This window comes from Python bivittatus, unplaced genomic scaffold, assembly GCF_059951505.1.
Source record: "Python bivittatus isolate LINGU-HERP-01145 unplaced genomic scaffold, Pbiv_v1 ctg000340_np1212, whole genome shotgun sequence".
Lineage (NCBI taxonomy): Eukaryota > Metazoa > Chordata > Lepidosauria > Squamata > Pythonidae > Python > Python bivittatus.
The window spans coordinates 17,227,873-17,246,663 of NW_028277056.1; the positions used below are offsets into that span (position 1 = coordinate 17,227,873).

At 38.8% G+C, this 18,791-nt stretch overlaps 1 protein-coding gene across 1 annotated transcript in view; it reads right to left on the bottom strand.

Moving 5' to 3' along the window:
• GUCY1A2 (guanylate cyclase 1 soluble subunit alpha 2) overlaps window positions 1-18,791 on the bottom strand; it is a 188,899-nt gene that overhangs the window by 64,425 nt on the left and 105,683 nt on the right. The window contains exon 6 of the mRNA XM_007430538.3: window positions 12,941-13,084. Coding sequence (XP_007430600.2) covers window positions 12,941-13,084 — 144 coding nt within the window. The remainder of the gene's footprint in view (window positions 1-12,940; window positions 13,085-18,791) is intronic.

Consider the following 18,791-nt stretch of genomic DNA (forward strand, 5'->3'; position numbering starts at 1 on the left):
GCTGCCTGACAAATATCATTGTAAATCCTGACAAATGGTTTCCCTTCCTAGTTCTGGGTGAATTATGTATGACCCTAAGCTCAAGGTTTTTCCCACAGACTGATCCCATGTAGGATTTGTAATTGGCCTAATGAGAGAAGGAGCTGCAAAACGGGCAATCACCCTTCTGAAGCAGAACAGCCTGGACTTGGATAACTATGCCAATTTTGTGACATCCCTAAGAGTGAACTTCAATGAAGTTAAACAAGTGACCTCCAACTATGAGATCCATCACTGTGAGAGTTATTTCTCATACTGATAAGAGAGCTGACTGAGACTATAGCAGTGAACAAACCCTTCTTCAAAAAAGAGGCAAGTATCCGGTCTTCTGCATAGACTGAGCAGAAGAAAACATGAAAGAGTTTATTGCCCTAAAATTACCTTTACAAAAATGTCTTATCTGAAAGTACTCACTGGAAGTTTTAAGTGGTAACTTTTACCTTCTTTCTAATAAACACTATTAATCAGAACTCTAGCAATCTTCTAGTATTCTAGCCACATTTGTGTAAGTTACAATTTCTAGCTTGTGTCCAAAGGCAGCCCCACATAGAGCTCATTGCAGTAGTTTAACTGGGTTGTAATCAAGGCAAGAGTCACAGAATCAGGGCATCCCAGTTCAGGTGGGGCCATAACTGGCCCACCAGGACAGGCCTTTCTGACCATGGCTTCTGCCCACAATTGAGTAGGTCCAGGAGAAAATCTAAAGCATGAGCTAATTATGTTGAGGAAACATGACTCAATCCACAGTAACCATTGGGACCAATGGATTGCCCAGATGTTGATGACTGGTCACTCTGTCTTAGTAGGATTTAATCTGCTCCTATTGCCCTGTCCAGATCTCCACAGCCTCTATATATCAGTTTAAGACTTCCAAAGCAGCTTCCAAAGCAGCCTAACCTGGGGTGATAATATATAATTCAGCATTCTCAGAATACTAGTGACATCTTGCTCCAAACTGAAGGATAAATTCTCGCAGTGGTATAATTTAAATATTAAACAACATAGAAGCACCAAGCTCTGAAAGATACCTCATTGGAACCCCCCACTCAACTAATGACTCACCCAATTCCCAACCCTTGCAGGTGGTCCAGAAGGATGCTATGATCAAAGGTATTAATTGCCTTTAATGGGACCAAGAGAGATGTATTCTCCTCATCCATGTTTTGATGAAGCTCATTCACTGGAGCCACAACCATGGTAGGGGTACAGATCATCTGTTTCCTCTAGGATCCCTTTGCTTATGATCACACATATAACTATCTTCTATTCAAGTGTTGTTATTTCAGGCTACCTATGGTTAACATACGAATCTCTTGCCAAATGCTTCCCAGCTTTCCCCCATTTCTGGAGGCCTCCTGTTTTCTCCAGGAATTGTAGCCTCTCAGTACCTTGTCAAGTATCATGCCAAGGCCTCAAAAAAACCAGTCTACTGACTGCAATTTCCAGAATGCTCCCCCTCATTACTGTGGAAGATCACATTTGGCTTTCTATAACTTTTCTCCCCTCCTCATGACTATCAAAAAAGCTTTTTTGGATCATTTACCACATTTTCAGAGATGAAGACTGTAAACTTCATCTGCAACTTCTAGCCACACTAAAACTGCATGAAATTTTCCACCATTCCCTCCTAGACCCAGAAAGTTCCATATCCCTTGTAGATCTCTGATTCCCTTCCTTAACTGGGTGGTGGGAGGAGGAAGATTTCAAAGTGGAATGTATTTTGGACTCCTGTTTCAGAAGCAGCAGAGTAGGATATCTGATTACCCAGATCAACCATGGCAAACTGCAGATACTGTATAATCTCTTGCCTCCTTCAGTGAAACCATGTGTAATACCCTCACAAAACCAGACCACCGACTGGTCATGGTTCTGGCTCTGGTGCCTAGAATTCTGATTCTTCTGGGAGGGGAGGATTGGTTTGGTGAAGGAGAGGGAGATATTGGTATAACTAATGGAGGAGAGGCTGCCCCACCCAGTACCAAAGAAGAGTTCTGCAGTGATAGAACTATCTGATGAAGAGATAGAAGAAACTCCCCTCCCTACTTCTTGTTGTTTGGTGTCAGGAATAATGGCAGGTAAGAGAGCCTGTATGGTGGAACAACTCCCCAACTTCAGCTAAAGAAGAAATGGAATTTCCCCCTGCCTCTGAGATCCCCAGGAAGAAGGGAGGGATAGGGAGGTTTGAAGTGGGGAGAGACCTTGTCATCTCCAGCTAATGAATGGAAGGAGGGGTCCAAAGCTACTGAGGCTCCCTGGTCAGAGGGAGGGAGAAGATGTATCTGGTACTGCCATGTCCAAAGGGGGAGGGTAAGGAGAAAATAGAGAGAGAGATGGTGTAAGAGTAGAAGCTGGCAAGGCACGAATCAGTGATTCTCAAGCCAGGCAGTACTGTTATGTAAATATGGAAGAGTTATCTCTGACTCTGAAGGGCAGAAAAGTAATTGCTAAAAATCCATTGACTCAAAATGAAGGAAAAAAAGACCTAGGATTAAAACTCTGGGTTGATTCCTATATTCTGCAGTATGCAGAACTTCTGCATATATTTGAATTACTTCTTGTGTGTAATAAGGGAACTTATTTACTTGTGCCAAGTCTGGGAAGCTTCTGCTGTCACTGAATATGGGATTGAGTTTCTAAGGAGTCAATATTTATTGCTTTGCCTAATGATATCTGACAGTCACTCAAGCATTCAGCAGCCCTTCCACACTGAAAATAATTTTAAAAACATGGCCCAAATCAACAAATGTTGCCCCTTAGGAACCTGCCTTGTGATCATATAAACAGAGGCCATAAGATTGTAAGATGCTAAAGAGTTCTCAGTGGCAACCCCTGCTCTATGGAATTCCTTCCCCCCAAAAAACAGGACAAGATTCTTTCTAGAAATATTAAACCAAACAATCTACTGAAAACAGACTACTTTTAAAATCACATACGCTATTGGGTTATTTTAAGTTTTCAGTTTGTTTGTTTTTTAATTTGCTCACTCTTATTAAATTAGCACATGCATGATGTTTATGATATGGATGTTGTTTATTTTAAGTTCTCTTGGGAAGACTGCAACCACTAAAATCAGCTAAGAAACACATTTGATAAATAAATAAAATACAAATAAAGGGCATCTACCTCTAGATGCAGAAGCAAATGCGTGTTGCAATTACTAAAGGAGGATGAAGAAAGTGTGCTTTTTGGCTTTAAAGCCAATACATCATCTTGTCCTTTTGTAGGGACTGGACCTTCTCCCACACAATATTGTGATTTAATAGCACCTCTGACCCTGAGTAAATAAATGCCTTTGCTTCCATCGCAAAGATGGAATTTTTGTTATTTATTTTTCTCTGTGCCCTTTTTCTTTCATGAAATCCTGAAGACAATCAGGGAGTTTCTCCTTTCAATACTAACACTACTCAAGAGATGCCTTTAGAAGGTCTTTTGTAAATAAAAACCAAATCAAAAGACAAAGGCATCAAGCAAATCTTTCAAGCTACAACTTTAAGGCAAACACTGATTCTGCAGTAGTGGGAATACAAGGCAGCTGTTGTATAAACAAGCTGGGGAAGCGTTCAGAGCGTGGCTTTTGGAATTCTTTCCAACTCCGTTATCAGATGTGGCAATAGCAGCCATTTGTGTTTTTCTGTGTAAAGAAGTAAGGTGTTGTGTCCGTGTGTGTGTCTGTGCTTTTTACTCCCTGGTTTTTCCCTCATGTTGCATCTGTGTTTGCATGTCTGGGTGTTCTGGGTCACGTGATTGGGAGGTAGGGCAGCTTAAAACTGAGAAGTCCTCAATGTTTTGAGAGGCTGCACAACGGCTTCTCCAGATGCATGAGAGAATTTTTCAGGATTTTTTTTTTTTTTTTTTTACTTGTAGATCTGTAACTGATCCGCCTCATTTGCAACCATCATCTTCTTTGGATGCCTTCTCCTCCTCTCTCTCAATTTGATCTTGTTCTGTATACTTTTTGGAGAGTTTACTGTACTGATAGACAGATGGAGAAAGTCCCAAGCCCTTTTATTATTTTTTTCCAACCTTCTGCTAGAAAGAATAAAAAACATGTTGCCACCCCCAGGACTGGTAAAACTGCTTTGTTTAATCTACTGATTTTCAAACAGTACAAGGTCAGAACTCTCTGTCAGAACTCTCTGTCAAGAATTCCTTATCAAGAGATTTTCAGTTAAAAGATAATGCTGAGTAAAGGCTCTTCGCCATCCCAAATTGCTTGGAAATATATCTGAGATTTCCCCAAATCTGATGATCCTATTAGTAAATGATGCCTACTACATGGTTAGAAGAATTACCTTAAAGTCCAGCAGGCAGGCAGCTGCCTGTAATTCTTACATGCCATTAATTATTTCCTACTCTAGCAAAGAAGAGGAAATGGCTCAAGATGTGTGAGACACGTTGGTCATCTCATACTGGAATCTGAATAGCATGACCCAGAAAGGAACACACTTTTTGGAACAGGCAGGGAGATGTTGGTGCTTTAGATCTCCTCTGTTCATATTCCTTTAGCATCAACATGAAAAGAAGAATGGCATAAAAAAAATTATTTGTATTTCAAAAGGCAGGTCACAAGGAAAATGTTTCCTAAAGAAAGAAATCACACCAATCAGAACCAAATTATTCTGATTTATTCTGTTAAGTGGGAAGGGGGAAAAGGAGCACTAAACTACTGCTTTGTCTGCAGAAGAGTTCTGTGTAATCAACATTCTTGCCTATTTAAGCTGTGATTGATCTGAACAAAAATGCCTCTTGCCAACTTTGGGTCCCTGTTTCTGTGAGGTGAACACCACCATTCAATCCAGTTACATCCAGAAAAAAAGAGCAAAAAAATAAATAAAATCCCTTATATAACTACACCATTTAGGCATTAACAACATAAATAGTGTTCTTTGAACAAATGCATACTTTTTTTTTTTGCAATAATGTTAGTCCATGAAAAGACAAATAATTCTTCATTTTAAGCCAGCCTTTCTGAAATAGGACCTTTTTTTTCTGGTAGCTTTTAGGGAATAATTTAGATATTAGAAAGGATGGGAGAGAGAATGAAAAGAGAAGGGGGGGACAGAAGTTGCTAGGATACGATGGTGCTATCAAGAAAGATTTCCAAATACCAGGGCAGGAATTATCAACAGAAAGCATGAGCTCTGCATTTCTGGAGGAGAATTTGTTTGGTTAAACGGTACACAGCTCAAGTGATTTAAGCTTCTACTTCTCCAGCAGGAACAAACATCCAACATGTGAAACCCAAGGAAAAAACCAAAGGAAAAAACCAAAGAAATTGTGAAACCAAACCAGTTTGGTCTAATGCAGTGTTGTCCAAACTTGGCCACTTTAAGATGAGTGGACTTCAACTCCCAGAATTCTGGGAGTTGAAGTCCACTCATCTTAAAGTGGCCAGGTTTGGACAACACTGGTCTAATGGTTAAGGCTCCAGGCTAGAACCCAGGAGACTGTGACTTCTAGTCCGGCCTTAGGGCTGAAAGCCAGCTGGGTGACCTTGGGTCACTCAGTCTTTCTCAGCCCAATTCACCTCACAGAGCTGTTGTTGTGGGGAAAATAGAGGAGGAAGGAGTATTAGGTATGTTTGCCACCTTGAGTTATTTATAAAAATAATAAAAGCAGGATAACAAAAATTAAAAAAAAAAAGATTGCTCTAACGTGAAAAATGAGTCTGTATCTTCTCATTTTACATCTTACGCTGTACATATAAATAAGTAGACAACAATTTATGGTATTCAAAGCTTACATAAGACTAGGGACAGCTGTCACCAAAGTTTTACGTAGTGTAAAATTCAAAAGGATATCAGAAAACCTGCCAAAACTCTAAGAAACACAACAGGCAGTTCCAGCACACTTGGAAAAAATCCAATACTTTTTAAAAAGAATCTCTGCCATACTTTTTAAATGCTTATCAAAAAAAACAAAAAACTAGAGAAAGGCATTTCTCAGCCACCTTATCAAACTCATACTGTAAGTCAATAGTTCCCTTCCAAACTATGTATTTTTTGAGGGGAAGGAGAGATGCAAGCCACAATTCTGTGGGTGTAAAAAATCAAGGTTCTCCACTACCTTGATTCTGGGCAGACTTCATTTTAATTCTTAATGGGCACACATTTTTAGTAACTACCAAAATAAATGAATTACTTTCAGGAAAAGCTGTGGGGGAAGGTCAGCAAAGTAGAACCCTGGGTCTCACAGCATCCACAAAGCTACTAATCATATTCAAGGAAACCCAAAATATGTCTGTCTGTCTAAAATGAAAATGCCCGAAACCCATTATTCTGGATATTGAGGTCTCACATAAGATGTGAAAATGTGCAGTGGTGCCTGCCACCTGAAAAGTTTCTCAAAATGGATGGATACATGAGTCTTTGAAGTAGGCAGTATAGAAACATTAAATATTAGAATCTATATTTGAAACAAAATATTGCTCTTAGTTTCACTTCCGGAAGGGGACCTTAGAGTTTGGAATTTCTGATTAGATATAGTGTACTTTTTCAGGTTTACAGAGTTATCCTACATGTTCCACTCAGAAGCAAACCACTCTGAAATCAGTAAGACTTACTCTCAAGTAAGGAAAATTTTACTTTTAGATCCAATGCTGGTAGTAACACCTAACCAATATTGGTTGACCTTGAGCAACTTAGAAAGGTTGCACCTGATTAGATGGAAGTTGTCCAGGAAATGCCCAGGGTCTAAACTAGACTGCAAAGTGAGAACATCCTGGAAGAAGGCATTAGCAAACCACTTTTGCATGCTTTCCCCCAAAATTAAAAGGATGTGTCCTAAAAATGATGTCTCCTTAGAGTCACCAGGAGTTGAGCTCTGTGCAAGGGATTCTTTATCTTTTCAACTGCATATAGGATTGCAGTATCAAATTTTTATGGCATCAGAATTTTTGATTATCTTCTGATGCAAGATTATTTTTATACCCCTGTTGTGAGCACTGAGTCTGTTTATAAGCAGAATGTCAGATGACCATATTAGGCTGGATATACTGAATTCAGCAGACATTTATTTGTTTACATTCAAAGGTCAGAGCAAAGCCATAACTATCCAACTGTAAACTTAAAATGTAAATAGCACTCTTACTGGAGTGTCATGTTATGATGCTCGGAGTGTGATTCTCCTGGGGACCTCTTTCCTTGGTGGGAAATGTATGTGCAATGTCATTCTCCTGTCCACAGATGCTGGGAACTGTATTCCCAGACCCACTCCCAACATGGAAAGAAATGCATTGGATATCCTACAGCTCCTTCTCTTCTGCCTTCATTGGAATAATGGAAAGTTAATAGGAGACAAAAGAAACTGTTTGTCCTGCTAGATATTTGGTCTATGTGTTCCCTAATCAGCACATAGCAACATTAGCAAGAGACTTTGACACAGTGCCCAAGATTTGGAGCGTGAATGATAGCAACTGCTAAGGTCAGAACTTTGGAAGGCACTCTGTACAGCGAATTCACTCATATCTGGGGTCGAGAGAGCTATAGCACTTCAGTAGATGTGAATCACCAATAGAAAGTGGTTTGGAAATATATGTTTATATAATAAGAAGAGCCACAAGGTTGGATCAGGCCATAGATCCAACTAGGCACTGAATAGATTTGGGAAGCTCACAAGCCCAGCCTGAAGGGTGACAGTCCCTTTCTGCTGTCACTTCCCAGTAAACAATATATAAGGCATGCTGGCTATGATTCAGGAGTTAGTAAACAGCCATTAGCACTGGTAGCCCCTGAAAATTTGATCCTCCGTGAACAGAGTCTCCTTTGAAAGCCATTCACATTGACTACCATTACTGCAACTGCTGGCAAGAATGCTTCAGTTTTATTATGCGGCATGTGAAAAGCTATTTAAATCTGCCACTCCTGAATCCTCTTAATTTAATTTAAGTGAATGACTGCAAGTTTCAAAATTGTGAGAGAAGGAAGAAAACCGATTTCTCCCCAAATTATCAATTAAGTTTCTCACTGGCTATATTGGAAGACTCATAGTTTGAAGCACAGCTTATGCCCTCCAAGCCAAAAATCTAAGTCTGATCCTCAAGTCTCCAACAAAAAGGTTTGCAGATAACTTAGAAGAGCCATTACGGATGAAAGCAGGTAATGCCTCATAAGTCATTGGAGAGTCCTAGCTAAAGACTGAGAGAGCCTTCAGAAAACTGGAATGACACACCTAAAAGGCCACCTCTGCCTTTATTTATGACATATACTGCCCACTGGAATATTCAGAAACCTTAATGCAAAGATTATCTTCCTTTGCACTTTGTGTCTGTGCCTTCAAGTCAGTGTTGACTCCTGGTGACTGCCTGGACAAGTCCCTGCAGTCTTCTTGGTTTGCTGTTGCCTCCTTCCTAGGGCTGAGAGAGAGTGACTGGCCCAAGGTCCCCCAACTGGCTTCATGCCTAAGGTGGGACTAGAACTCATAGTCTCCCAGTTTCTAGCCTGGTGCCTCAACCACTACATCAAACTGACTCTTTCTCTGCACTACAATACCTTATAGATGTTAAAAAATTGAGTTATCTTTTCACCTTTAGACTTGGTTTTATCATAAACTGAGGTTATCTTCATGTCCAATTCCCTCTCTAGACAACTGAAAAGGGAAAGCTTTTGCAAGCTGTTCAGGGAGCTACTTTTCCCCAGAAAATCAATATAAAAAAAATGGGCAGGTAGAATTGGGAAAGTCTGGTTTCAACGTCATCTTGGGAAATTTCCAGGCTATCGAGCTGTCTTTCCTAAACTAACACCAAGATCCCTCCTCCTCCTCTTCTTTAATATTTCTGGAATTAACCCCCCCCCACTCAATTCTGATACTGCATCTGCACATGCTTAAGTTCTCTTATAACATTTCCACCACACTGATAGCAACAGCAGAGCAGTACATATTGACAGCTTCTACTCTCCAGATGGTTTCTCACATAATGCCCCAAGCCTCAACACTATCTGAAGTACAGTTCACAGAAACTCAAAGTAGGCGGAAGGTGTAAATATCTTTTGCTACACCATCACTGTAAGTGGCATGGGGAAATTACAAAATAACTTCTGCATGGACGAAGGCCATGTGCTAATATTTATGCTTGGGGCCATCTTTTAAGTCCACTAGAAAACAGCAGCCCAAAAGACCTCCTGTGGAAAATATTACATGAAATGGAACTGTGAACGTCCATGTTTAGGGGATTCCTACTGCAGCATTCACTCTATCTTTCAGCATTCCATATTTTGCTACAGGACAAAGAAAAAAATAGATGTTTCTTTAGTTTATAAAAAGAAGCCAGCCAAAGTGTAACCATTTGTAATATTACCCATTTAAATTTACCTTAACCTTCTTACTGATATCAGTGGGACTTTTAAGGGTTTGCTTAGCCCAAACAGCATCTTGATGCATTGTTGAGCAATGCTGAAGAAAATCTAATGTCAACTGAAAACATAACATTAGACTGACATAAGGACATATACATTGAATTTAAAAATATATTAATTAAATAAAGTCCAGCTATTGAAAGCTTCTCAGATAACACTACCAGCCCTCCTGAACTAATAGTAATACTAGCATAATTTATGCTAGTGTATAGATAAGAACGACAAAAGATTTTAATTTTTCAGTCAATTCTGACAAAATCAGCCAACGATGTGATCTTAACAGTCAAACTACTTCTATAGTACAACACAGAACACAAAAGTTCATTACTAAGTGTCACAGATAAGCCATTTCAGCTTACAGTTATGAAAAATTAGGTCCCTAAAGACAACTAGCAAAGGAAATCATCCGTGTGTAAAAGTAACCTTGTGTGCATGTGCAGCCAATGCTGATATAAATCTGACTGCATAGTTTCACTGATACTGAGAGTCATCACGTTAACTAAATATGGATGAGGATGTTTTGCACCAATAATCACACACTGTTAAAGCAATGTGTGTATATTGGATTTCTATATCTTCTTTTCTGCTGGTTTTGCTAAAACAAAAAGATCAAAAGCCTGGGGGAAAGTGGTAAACATCTACATTTTCAGTGTTCATCATTCTTACAAATCTTTCTAGGAGACGCACTTGAAAGAACACTAAACAGCAGCCTTTCCTTACATTTGGAGAATGCAAGAAACATTGTTTATGTGGGAAGGAAATTATATGTTTGAAAATCTTTCCATGTGTTTAGAAACATTATTTTTAAAAAAGACATTTCCTGCAAGATAAAGTTGCCAACACTTTTGAAATCAAACACTCTAAACTAAAAAAATTGTGCCATAAACCAATTTTCAACTATTTATTTATTTAGTCTCCTATTTTGAAATCCAGCACAGAAAGTGTCTCAGTGGCCAATCATCAGTTGATCCTCTCTTTCTCTATTTCTTATTCTGACCCCATATTGCAGAATAGTCTCTCTGGAAAGATACCGTATATATTCAACATCCTATTTCCTTTCAGGGTGAGCAACATTATGCAAAGTGCAGAAAGAATGTACAAAACAATTGTCATCCCTTTAGGGTAGTCCAGACCAGGAAACCAAAATCATTAATACTACTTTTATTGTAAGGTTACAGTAACAGAATCTTGCAAGTCTGAATGCACCTCTCCCCTCCCTGCCCTTACATTGCAGAGAACTAGAGAGGATAAAGTCTGATATGCTTTCTCCGCCCGCCCCCCCTCCCCATTCCTGCTTTGGACTTAATATTTCTCTTATCTGACCATCGTCTTGGTTGCAGTTGTTCCTCTGGTCTCTCAAGGTTATTCTCACTGCCCATTACATCAATATGCCAAGAAATTAAAGGAATGAGATAATAAAAGGAAATATAATTCAATCTACTTTACAGCAGCATCATTCTTTATAACTCTGTAAGGGGCCCAGAGTCTTTTGGAGTAGGCAGCCATAATAAAATGAATAAAATAAATAACCTGTTAGGGAGTGTCAAAAAAGTCAAGATAGCAGTCATGGCCACATGGCTCCCGCCCATACACCCACTTCATTCATTGTCTTTTGTTCTTTACTGGGGATGAAGGTTACATTAATGTCAAGATCAAGCTATTAAGCCTCTTTTACTGAATGTAGTATTAATGAAATTTTTAAAAGGAAGAGCTAAGAATTATTTGTACTATGTGTGATGCAAGTTCATTAATGAATTTAAACTTTAATTATCTGTAGTTTAGTGTATCTTATAGACGATCTTGATGGCAAAACCTGCCATTAAATGACATATTATTACTCAGTTTATTAAGAAATACATAAAATTTAGCGCTGATTATATAGGCTTAGACTCTTGTTATAGCCTTGAGTTTTAGGTTGGGCTAATAATTGCCTTACCTCTCTTGTCCATCCCCATCTTCCTTTTGGGAAAATTCTTTCACTTTACAACTTCACAGTAAAACATCTTGTTTATATACACTTACAACTGCGTACAGAGTAAATTTAAAATAAAGTCTTCTTCAAATTAAGTCCAACTTCATGAACCCAAACTTGAGTGTTAGAGACAATTAGCCACAGTAACATCCAGTATCAACTCTTTTTAAACGGTGAAGTATTGCGTGAGAATATGTTTATCCCATTAAGGAAAGCAAGGAGATAAAATTCTCCAAATGGTACAGGAACAATAAGTTGTTATTAGATGTAATATTTTAATAAAAGAAATATTTTAATAAAAATATAATTTTTATTTAAAAAATTAACACAGTAAAAACCATAAGAGAAAATAATGTTAATAAAGAAGAATAGTAAATAGTGAAAAAAGAAAATAGAAAAAGAAACAGAAACAGAAAAGGCAAGAAAGAATATAAAGCAGCAGCTTTCTTGACAGTGATTATAGATACATTTTTACTTTGCCTTTCATTATAATTTCCCTCTTTCCATAAGCTACCCTTTCTAATCTTCAAACCCATAAATCACAAGTTCATTTTTCTCTTTTTTCAGCAAAAAGTCCATAAGGGGCTTTCAGTCACTAATAAATGTAGTTGTTGATCTTTCTCTAATCAAACAGGTTACTTTTGCCATCTCTGCTAGTTCTGTCATCTTCACCAACCCTTCTTTCATTGTGGGTATTTCACAGTCTTCCATTTTTGCACATATAACAGTCTCGCAGCAGTAATCATATATAAAGATAATTTTCCACGGCTGTTTTCTAATTGACTGTCTATTAATCCCAACAAGAAAAGTTCTGGTTTCAGTTGAATATTGATCTTTAAAATTCTTTGTATCACTATATGTATTTGAACCCAGAAATTTTTGGCTTTTTTACAAGTCCACCAGGCATGATAAAATGACCCTCCATGTTGTCCACATTTCCAACATAATTTTGAAGTACTCATTTCTCATCTAACATTACATATGAAGCATCTGTGTTTTCAGATCTTTACCCAGAGACATCAAACCTAAAGCCAGCCAGAACTTTGGCCATTTCTCTTCCATTTTTGAAGTGTGATGAATTTGAAGTAAACTATGTGCATTAAGTTCACTGGAGGGTTTATCTTCCATTTTACTTATTATTTTGCCTCTTCTCCACAAATGCACACACAATGGGAAAATCAGGCTCCTGTTTATCTGGTAGTTTGCTGCTAAATACCTGAGGTCCTCAGGGGGCTCCAGTTACCAAACAAAAAAGAGCCAAGAAGCCACATGTTGACTGTGGATGATGCGTGTAGGAAGTTGAGGCAGTACGATGGACTCCAGCTACCCCTACTTCCACGGTAGCCAATCAGAAGCCCACAAGCAAAGCATAACAGCCCGCTCAACCTCTTGCCAGCTCCTCACGGATGCCTGACTAATTAATTAAGTGAGATATTGTCCCTGGACAATCCCCCTATGCTACTGCTCACCTCTTATACCAAGACTCTAACTTTAACCACATTATTCGCTATGTTAGTAAGCACAGGCTGCTCTTTCACTTCATTAAATTGCTGCCAGTACACAGAGAAGAAGTTACCTTAATTGGTCTTCCATCTGGTGTGAGCACCTCCTCTGACAGCTCCATCATCTTCAGGGCCATCAGGGCAATTGGCTTTGCATGATTCAGGTTCTGCCTGTGGAGCCCTGCGGCCACACAGTAGGCATCACCTATTGTTTCCACCTGCAGCAATCAGACAAATCAAATGCAAACTTATGATAATGAGTGGGGAATCAGCGCCATTCAGTATTTACGATCACCAAATACTGTTTAAAAACATGTCAGCCCAACATCAGTAAGAGAAGTTATTAGACAAAGGAGTATAATTACCCTCCAAGTTTGTAAGCAGGCACCATCAAATCCTGCACAGTTACTGCACAGTTACTTTCCACAGTGAACAAAAAACCATTACACCCAAGACAACTTCTACTACAAAGTGAGTTATAAGAGCTTATACCAAAAGGAAGTAGATTGTTTATCATTACTTGGAATACTGGATATGTAGTACCGGTGAAAAAATGCCTGTATGCTTCACAACAGCGGTTCACAACTTTGTTTAGATTGAGGTCCATGCTCAGTATTTATTTATTCTTTTATTTATGTTACAAGGCTTATAGACCATTCCAATGAGATTCAGCTCTGAGAGCCATACTATTACCACCTCCCCAACTCAGATTAAAGCAACCAACAAAATACAGAATCCCTATAATTCCACAATACAGGTAGTCCTTGCTTAACGACCACTCATTCAGCAACCATTTGAAGTTATGACAGCATTGAATGAGGAGACCTACAACCAGTCCTTGTACTTTGCAGCATCCCCAGTCACATGATAGCAATTTGGGTGCTTGGCAACCAGCTCACAATTATGACAGACACAGTGTCCTGCGGCCACATGATCACCATTTGTGACCTTCACTGCCAGCTTCCAACAAGCAAAGTCAGTGGGGAAGCCAACCGGAGGTCACAAATGTCAATCATGTGACATCACACTTAACGACCACACAGGATTTGTTTAACGATGGCAACTGGAACTGCCATAACTGCTGTCAAAAGTCAGTGTGGTCACTTGTCATTGCACTTTACAGCTATATCACTTAGTGACAGAGTTGCCAATCCCAATTAAGCAAGGACTATCTGTATCACATTATAGGACCAGGATGACACCACAATTTTTCTAACCATAACTAAAACATTTTCTGTTGATTTGGAAATGGCATGGAGATAGCTGCACTCCAGAAAGATGACCACCACTTTTAAGATTTTAAGTTTAGAATATGGTGTGGTTTGGGGTTTTTTTGGGGGGGGGATCTGAACTTCTGCTTTACAGAAACTTAAAGCAGACTCTGATAGAATCAATTAACTTACCTCTCTTAAGGAGAAATTCCAGATTTAAAAAAAAAGGGGGGGGAGTATGCCAAGCTGAATTGATTTGGATTCTTCTTCTTTAGTATTCAATCCCTTACATCGCAGGTTAGCAATTTGCAACATTAGTATTTAAACTGGTGCACAATCATAATTCTACCTGAAGGCTTGCAGATCAGAGGAAAGGCACAGGAGGAAGGAAACAATGCAAGTCCAGCCAAAGTATTTTTCTTTCTTTTTTATTAGGATTCCTGCTTTGAATTGCACTTTTAAATCACAGAGGAACAGAGCAAACACTTTGCAGACAAACTGTCATACTGTATCTCTCTTTGTTCATGGAAATACAGCTTTAAAAATACTGTTAGAAGTCCCATGTTTTTAATCAGAATAGAGGATGAAAGTCTTAATACTAGCTCAGGGCTACCAGGTGCGGGGCTGCAAAAATCCATATGGCCACTAGAGGGGAAAAAGGGAAACTGAATTGAATTCCTGGCCATATCTAGTAACATCTAGTGATTTTTACAGCCCAAAACTGATAGTCCAACTGTCTGAGATATGTACTTAGGAACATAAGAAGCTGCCCTATGCTCTGTGCTGGGCAAATTATTGTCCATCTAACCAACATAATCAACACTGACTAGTACAGCAACTAAAAGCCTGATGTATGATTGTTTTGTAGCTGTATCTGGGATTAATCCTCAGACCTTCTGAATGCAACATTCAGAGCTATGACTCTGAGGTCACTGAGCTACTGAGGTGCATGACTGTGTTGTTGTTCTTGTTAATTAAATGTATATGCCACCCAACTCCCAGCCCCTGACGTACTGCTACCACAAATTACTTAATGTGGTTGCCTATGCACAGATGGCCAGTTATAACACTCTCACTTTAATTCTAAAGTATCATTTGTTCCTAAGAGGACCAACAAACTTGACAAAGAAATCTGTTCCAGACATTTTGTCCTGAGTAAAGGACTATTCAAGTTTTTATTGATGGAGTGGTCTTGTATGAAATACAGTAGTTGCATTTGAACTCAGATTTTTCTTTTCTCTAAACAGGCATCAAAAGTGTAATGACACTTCTGACTTCTCTTATGCAATCTTTACTGGCAAGAATCAGAGAAGCACAGTAGGGCTGAAATGCTACTATTGCAGCTTGCTCCACACAGCAAGCTTGCTGTAAAAGCCTAACAGACTATTCAGATTTCAGCTGTATTTTTCTGTATTTTAACCCCCCCCCCAATAAACCAATATATTGACAACTGAGCTTATATTACAACCATATCAATCCTACTTCTAGCAATGAGCTTCAGCAAAGCTGAAACCATAATGACATAGAAATAATATTTCAAGCTAATCCTGATCAACATTGGCCTTCATACAAGAATTCACTCTATAAATAGGAGTGACCCAACTGAAATTTTGTCTCCAGGTATGAAAAACACAACATGTATCCTACACTGCAGCTCTACTATTCCTTGGGGTAACTGGATAATGTTATAATCACTGAGTATTCCTTGAAGGCTATATATGCAGTAAACTAATCTTAAATGGTATATTATTGATATTGTAACATACATTGTCACTTACAGCATAGCTTAATCAAAGTTAATTAAGAGTACTCAGGTTGTACTTTTACTTGAAAGAAACTCCATTATGTTCAGTGGGCTTTATTTCTGAGTATACATGCCAAGACTTGGTCTAAACATTAACTGATTTGTAAAGCAAAGTTTTCCAAACTTTTAATAACCAAAACTCATTTTGGTATGGACTATAATTAATAGCAACCTCCCACACTGCAATTGCTATAAGTGACATGTACATTAAAAATTGCTATCATGTAATAACTATTCCTAGGCTGCACTTTTTATTTTCAAGACTGGTGAGGGGAGAGCCAGATGCTGACTAAGTTAAACTCCAGTAAATGTCTGCAGACAAACAGAACCATGTGTATATCAGTCCTTCAAGGTAGATCAGACTAGGAAACCAAAGTCATGAATGCTAATACTACTTTTATTACAAGATTATAGTAACAGAATCTTGCAAGTCTGAATGTATTTTGCCCCTCCCTCCTTTTATCTTCATGAGAATTAGGGAGGGACTTGTCTGAGATGCTTACTCGGATTACAGTTCTGCCCCAGATTCAGATTTCTTTTGTCTGACCATTGTCTTGGCAGCAGCTCTTCTTACTGTTCCTCAAGGTTATTCCTTCTTCCCATTACAGTGTACCCTGACTTATTTTAATTTAAATACTTCTTTAAGATGCATATATGTCATTTTTTCTTATACCAACTTCAGATCAAAGTGGATGACAGAAGTAGTGTTACCTGATCTGAACTGCAAAAGTCATGATGAACAGTAGGTGGCAGCATTTGGGACACAGAGAAATGTAGTGGTCATTCAGATTCATGCAATTCATATATACAGACCCAGACAAAAGAATCAGCAATGTACCCAAAAGCTGGTAGTAGTAAGTGTGTTATTTGGCTACCTGAAACATCCTCTCTCCACCACCACCTAAAATAACAGTTATGCAAGAAGACATATGTAGTTAAATGATTTTGCTTTGTTGTGGTTTTTTTTTTTTCATCCAGTTGCAGGAGTTGGCAGCTAATGCACACTTTGGAAAGATTTCACTGCTTAGTACTTGGGAGCTGTTCACAGTGCTGGAAGAGAATTGTTGCACATGATTTGGATAAATTCCATATGTAGTTGGTAGGGTAGGAAGCAAGCAGTAAGCTCCAAGGGACTATTTTCTGTCCACCTGTCATGGCTCTCCTTGAAAGGAACAGGAGCATAAGATCAGACCCAGGAGGCCACTGCAAATTTACAGCATTCAGGAGAGGAGCGGGACAGTCCAAGCCACACTGCAGAGAATATAGCTGCTGGTATGGATAAACTGTCCAAGCCACCTTCCATGGGTGTTTAAAAAAGTAGTATCCTAAAAGATGCAGTGCCTGCTTAGAAAAAAGGCTTTGCATGACTAGAGACTTTTCTGAAGGTTCATAAACTGCTAAGAGGTCTGTCAACATTAGAGTTGCCTCAATGGGTTAGCATATATGGGTTGCTTTTCAGCTAATCAATAGTATAGACCAGTGTTTCTCAACCTCGGCAGCTTGAAGATGTGTGGACCTCAACTTCCAGAATTCCCTAGCCAACTATTCCCCAGCATAGCTGGCTGGGGAATTCTGGAAATTGAAGTCCAGACATCTTCAAGCTGCCAAGGTTGAAAACACTGGTATAGACCAATGTTTCTCAACCACAGCAACTTTAAGATGTGTGGATGATGAGTTGAAGTCTACAATCTTAAAGTTGCTGAGATTGAGAAACACTGGTATGGACAATTAATACTTTGGGTTTATTAGTGCCAACTGTACCCATACATCCATGTACTTTGTTATGAACACAGATATTTATGTTCACTTAATTTTCCAATCAAATCTTGGACTGCTTGGGATATTAGCTCATTTACCCTTTGGATTGGTGAAGTTACTTTTTTTATTCTCTTTCTTAACCTTTGGCTTTTACAATCCAAAAGGATACAATTGTTGATAGTACTAAAAAAAACAGTGAGGCATCTAATAGGTGGCATATAGTGTGTATGTGTGTGTGTGTTTGTGTAATGTTGAAAAAATGGTTCCCTAGCTTTGAAGAAATATTGGGGAAATACTGGGGCAGGGCTGCCATGTTATATGGTGCAGAGAGGCATTAAAGATCTCCAACATGTCTGTCATCTCTCCATGCAAATACCACATGTTCATCATGCAATGCTGACTGAAGAGCTTCAGTTTGCCTTCCTGAATTAGACCTCTTTTCTCTCAATCAGCTGAAAATTTCCTTTTTTAAACTGTTCTTTGTTTTCTGCATTGCCCATAACTGGGATGGTCACTATGATCATAATTAATCTTTTAAATGGAGCAAAACAAATATGCTAAACCATGCATCTTGCAGAAGTTAAAGACACTGAAGAGATAATTTAGGAATAACATTGAAATGGCAGCAACATTTAACAGGTGGCAATATAGACAATTATTTGTATGGAGAAAAAAGAACAAAATATCACACATCTCTGCAGAAAAAATACCTATATATTGTGATCTTGTATCTTAAGATAATGTTGGTCCCTGATGGCTTTATGGAGGTTACCATTCTTTGATGCTACTACATGTCTCCTTTCCTGACAATCAAAGTATAAGATGCTCTCTGTCAAGATGACAGAATGTTCTTTAGCCTTTGTAGGAGACTGCCAATAAAATTACCCACCTCCATTCCTTTTGCTGTATTCTTTTCATGTGTTTCTTTATTTCCATTCAAGAGCAAGTGAAAGGGGTTGAGAGAAGGGTGAATTGACTTGAAGCACACAGGGGATATGTTTGCCTTACATTGCTGCAGCCATCAGTCACTCCTTGGGAAATTAATTTTTTAGTCTAGGCCACTCATCTACTTTTCTTCATGCACAGTGAGGTGGAGGTAAGGCTATAGTTAGCATCTGATCAGGCAGAGATGAGTTTGTCCTAGTGTTTTCA